This window comes from Cynoglossus semilaevis, chromosome 14 (genome assembly GCF_000523025.1).
Source record: "Cynoglossus semilaevis isolate Cse_v1.0 chromosome 14, Cse_v1.0, whole genome shotgun sequence".
NCBI classification, from domain to species: domain Eukaryota; kingdom Metazoa; phylum Chordata; class Actinopteri; order Pleuronectiformes; family Cynoglossidae; genus Cynoglossus; species Cynoglossus semilaevis.
The window spans coordinates 12,955,553-12,959,759 of record NC_024320.1 but is presented as its reverse complement, the minus strand read 5'-3'; the positions used below and the strand labels follow the sequence as shown (position 1 = coordinate 12,959,759).

General features: G+C 38.3%; 1 protein-coding gene across 10 annotated transcripts in view; it reads left to right on the top strand.

Annotated features, from left to right (window-relative positions):
• The window catches only part of LOC103389685 (R3H domain-containing protein 1), a 40,757-nt gene that overhangs the window by 20,174 nt on the left and 16,376 nt on the right, over window positions 1–4,207 (top strand). For all 10 annotated transcript variants that reach the window (XM_025062829.1, XM_008325207.3, XM_025062831.1 and 7 more), the window contains 6 exons: window positions 488–596; window positions 2,198–2,276; window positions 2,605–2,664; window positions 2,800–2,940; window positions 3,746–3,854; window positions 4,018–4,113. In XM_025062829.1, coding sequence (XP_024918597.1) covers window positions 488–596; window positions 2,198–2,276; window positions 2,605–2,664; window positions 2,800–2,940; window positions 3,746–3,854; window positions 4,018–4,113 — 594 coding nt within the window. The remainder of the gene's footprint in view (window positions 1–487; window positions 597–2,197; window positions 2,277–2,604; window positions 2,665–2,799; window positions 2,941–3,745; window positions 3,855–4,017; window positions 4,114–4,207) is intronic.

Sequence of the window (4,207 nt, the reverse complement as noted above, 5' to 3'; positions counted from 1 at the left end):
AGCTCTACATCACTGTATGTGTGTAAGCTTTAACTGGTTTGGGAGATGGTTAGTGTTTTTGCATCTTTTCTGCATCATGTACTGTGTGTGTGTGTGTGTGTGTGTGTGTGTGTGTGTGTGTGTGCCTGTGTAGATGAGAAGCTGGCTTTTGGTCAGTATTTTACCAAATATTCTGTTCAGTCTGAGTGAAAGGACACTGATGTGACGCTGCAGTGTTTGAATCCGGGCTCAGCTTCATGTATTATTCAACTGCCTTTATAAAACACTAACTAATCTCGCAGATTAGCTGCCATAGTGATTTGGAGTTATTGGATAGAGGCACGTTATCACCAGGAATAGAAACCATCTATGGTCCCTTGGTCCAGAATGATTGACCTTCAATGTTTGTTCAGTCACATCAACATTACAAGGCTTGTCGTCATTATATATATATATATATATACATATATATATATATATATAATTTCTTTTTTTCTGTACCAAATAGGATGCATTCCACCTCCAGCCAATTGAGAAGGAAGATCAAGCAGCACAAGATCGAGAGGAGGAAGCCAGTGACAAACCTGAGAAAACGCTAAAGAAACGCCTCTCCAGAGGTGAGAGAAACAGAATTGTCTGAAACACTTTTGTAGTTAACATCAGTGATTTTAATAATAAAGTAGCTTATGGATTATAATTGAATATTGATTTTCCACAATTCCACAATTTGGAAAAATATTTTTTTTTTTTGTTCATTCAGGCACATATTGTTTGCCTGGTTTTTTTTCAGATAGGTGAGGCTGGCTCTTTAAGCTAATCTTAAGATATTTTTGTGTTAAATTCTACAATGCAGAGAGGTATTTCATTTGTTGTAGTGTTTGTTTTGTATAAATCTAATATTATTTCTTTCTGATTTTGAAATATGGCTTGTCAGTCTTTTTACACTTAGGTTTAGATAAGTCTCATTACAGTATATATATATTTTACATTCAAACCTCAGACAGTTTGAAGAGCTGATTTAAATATTTCAAGGTCAGTTTTGCATTTATAAATCCTCTTTTTTTCATGGTAATTTTATCCGACTTTTCTTTATTTGAATGTCCCTGATCCAGCTGCTGCTGCTAGATTTTAAATGTATTTATTTCATGAAGTGCTGATGAGATTGATGTACGTGACAGGGTGGGAAATATTTCCATTAAAACTTGAGATTTGAGTTTGAATCGCAAACACCTGGAGCCTCATTTAAAAACATTACTTCCTCCCTGACAGAAGTGCAGAAATATGTGATCAAAATGAGATCAACACCACTTTAATACATTATTTTATCCACCTTTGTATGAATATACAGTATATATTCATGATGTGAAATGTTAAAGCATGTTATATATATTCCTACTAATTAATAAATATTTTAATAATAACCATAATAAAATAACCTAAATACAACAGAATCTGAAATATAATGTACATTTCTAATCATAAAAATTAAAAAGTATCAAATTTAGTTTACAGTATCAAATAATTGGAACAATAAAACTTCTCCCTTGGGCACCTCTTTATAAATGACTAATACTGTATGTTGGTATGCTAGTGAGAATAACACCATTATTATACCACTAATGTCAAATATTACCATGTATTTATGGTAAATGTTGCAAATTCACCCTGATTAAGGATTTTTAGAATTTTTCAGATGGCTAAGTTGTGCTGTGTAAAGTCTGCCCCTAGTGGCAGCCTTTTTGCTTGGTTGATGTTGAAATGAATCCAAATGCTTTAGTGATAATTATAGGCCACTTCTTGTCACTCAGATAAATTACAGGCCTGTAATAATGATAGGCTTCAGCTCTTCATCAACAACATCCAGAACCACACGTTAGCTTTTTCTCCACTTTGACCAGGAGCCTTTTTTCTTCCTCCTCCTCCTTTTTAAATGATATCTCATTACTGCCTGATAATTGGCATGATTCACTTAATTGCGTCAAAGCTGAAGGTGTGAAGCAATTACCCAAAATCCCTCAGGCTTTGTAAGGTGTCTGCCATCCCTCTGTGGAGCAAAACTTCTGAGGCCGTTTATAGAACTTGAACAGCCACAGAGGTCAAGTCAGCCGCAGCGTCTCGCTAACGTTCTTCTCTCAGCATCCACATTACTTTTGTCATTAACAGGGTGTAAATACTCAGCTCTACAAGAAGTCACATGACTTGTTTTTCCTTCTTTCAGACTCTAGTCAAGACTACACTGATTCCACTGGAATAGATCTGCACCAGTTCCTAGTGAACACCCTAAAGAACAACCCCAGGTACACACCACAACAGCTACACATACACACAATTTACAGGGTAATTTAAACAAATCTTGGTAAGATTTTTGAATAATTTCTTGTTATGCTGTGATTTTTTTTTTCTAGCTTTTTTTGTTATTGCATAGTCCATAATAAAACTTTTGGCTTTTTCTTTTTTGGGGTTGGGCTAAATTTCTTTAGGCCCAGGATATTTTATCAATACTCTTTGCTCAGAGCAGTCAACATGTTCAATGCGACTACTGCACATTTACATCAATCGTGTTACATTTAGAACACGGTTAATTCTCCTTACTATGGATTTTTAATTATTTTTATAATTTTCCAGGGATCGAATCATGCTTCTGAAACTGGAACAGGACCTTCTGGAGTTCATCAGCAGTAACGGGTAAGCTGTATTCGTCTATATGCAAATGAGATGAAAGTTTTTTTTAACATTTTCTCAATGTATTGCTGGCTGTTTGTTCCTTGAACTGTACATCTGGATCACAGATGAGGTCAAAGTTTTATTTTCCATCGTCAGGACTCAGAAGAGGAAGTTTCCACCCATGACGGCGTACCACAGGATGCTGCTCCATCGGGTGGCTGCCTATTTTGGTATGGAACACAACGTGGACTCCAGTGGGAAGTCGGTGGTGATCAACAAAACCATCAACACCAGAATGTAAGTGTGCCTTCGGTGTGTGAGGATATTTCCCACAGCAACTGTGCTGTGGACATTGACTTTGTTGCATGTGTCCTCACGGCAGGCACAGATGATGTCAACCATGGGGTGGAGAAGAAAGAAACTAATTTATGTGTAAACAGGAAGGTTATCGGGAACCAAGACAAATGTTCCTATTATTTGTCTTCTGTCACCTAGTATTCCACAGTCAATGTCAACAGACAGTAATTTAGTAACAAAGGAATTCACCAAAACTTCTAAACACAGCCATACATTACATTTGGTTGAGAAATATAAATTCATTCATTAATCGTTCAGTGGTTTTATTTTTTAAAATGACTAGGGATACTGGTCAGCCAAAATGTTATAGAAAAAGATGCATCTAAGGCACTAACGGATAAAGAACATAAAGATATAGCCTAACCTTATTCCTGTATTTTAGTGCACAGATTTCTGATTTATTACAAGACAGGGCTTTAAACCTGTCCTGTCTTTGTCCTTTAGTCACTTTTCAACCAGAAAGTACAAATCTGCTTGAATAGTTTTTATTTCTGATACATCCCCAAGATGCTGTCCTGTATTTGCAGGTGCATGACCAAGTTATCTCTCAGCTTTTAGGACCCTCAGATGATGGTGTTGGTTTGAGGATGTCCACACTGTCCACATCCCTCTTAATTAATGTCAAACATTCCTCAGAAATCGTTTGTTGGATGAGTTTTCTGCCCTTCTCTTCATACAACATCTGTCGCTGTCAACATCTAAATCTGTGAATATCTACCCCACCCCCTCCTTCGTTTACCCGTAGACCCGATCAGAAATTCTCGGAGCACATCAAAGATGACAGGACGGACGATTTCCAGAAACTCTACATTCTAAAACGTGACAACTCCAGCTTTGATCGAGATGATGGCACGGTGGGTGTTTCTGTTCTTCTTCTCACCAAGCTGTCACTTTTCATTTCTGACATATTGGTAAGAGTGGGACAATCTGGCGTCCTGTACATGGCTGCTGCTTATAGGTGTGTGTGTGTGTGTGCGTGTGTTCTTTTGCGTGTGTGTGTGTGCACGTGCTCTGCAGAATCGGATGCGTTTGAAAGCTGACAAGAGGAGTAAATCAATGGAGGAGCGGGAGGAGGAGTACCAGCGAGCCAGAGAGCGGATATTTGCACATGATGTGAGAGGCTGTTAGCGTGGGTGTGTGGGTGTGTGGGGGGGGGGGGGGGGGAAGGGGGGGGGGGGGGGGGGGGGGGGGGGGGGGCAAAATTTTT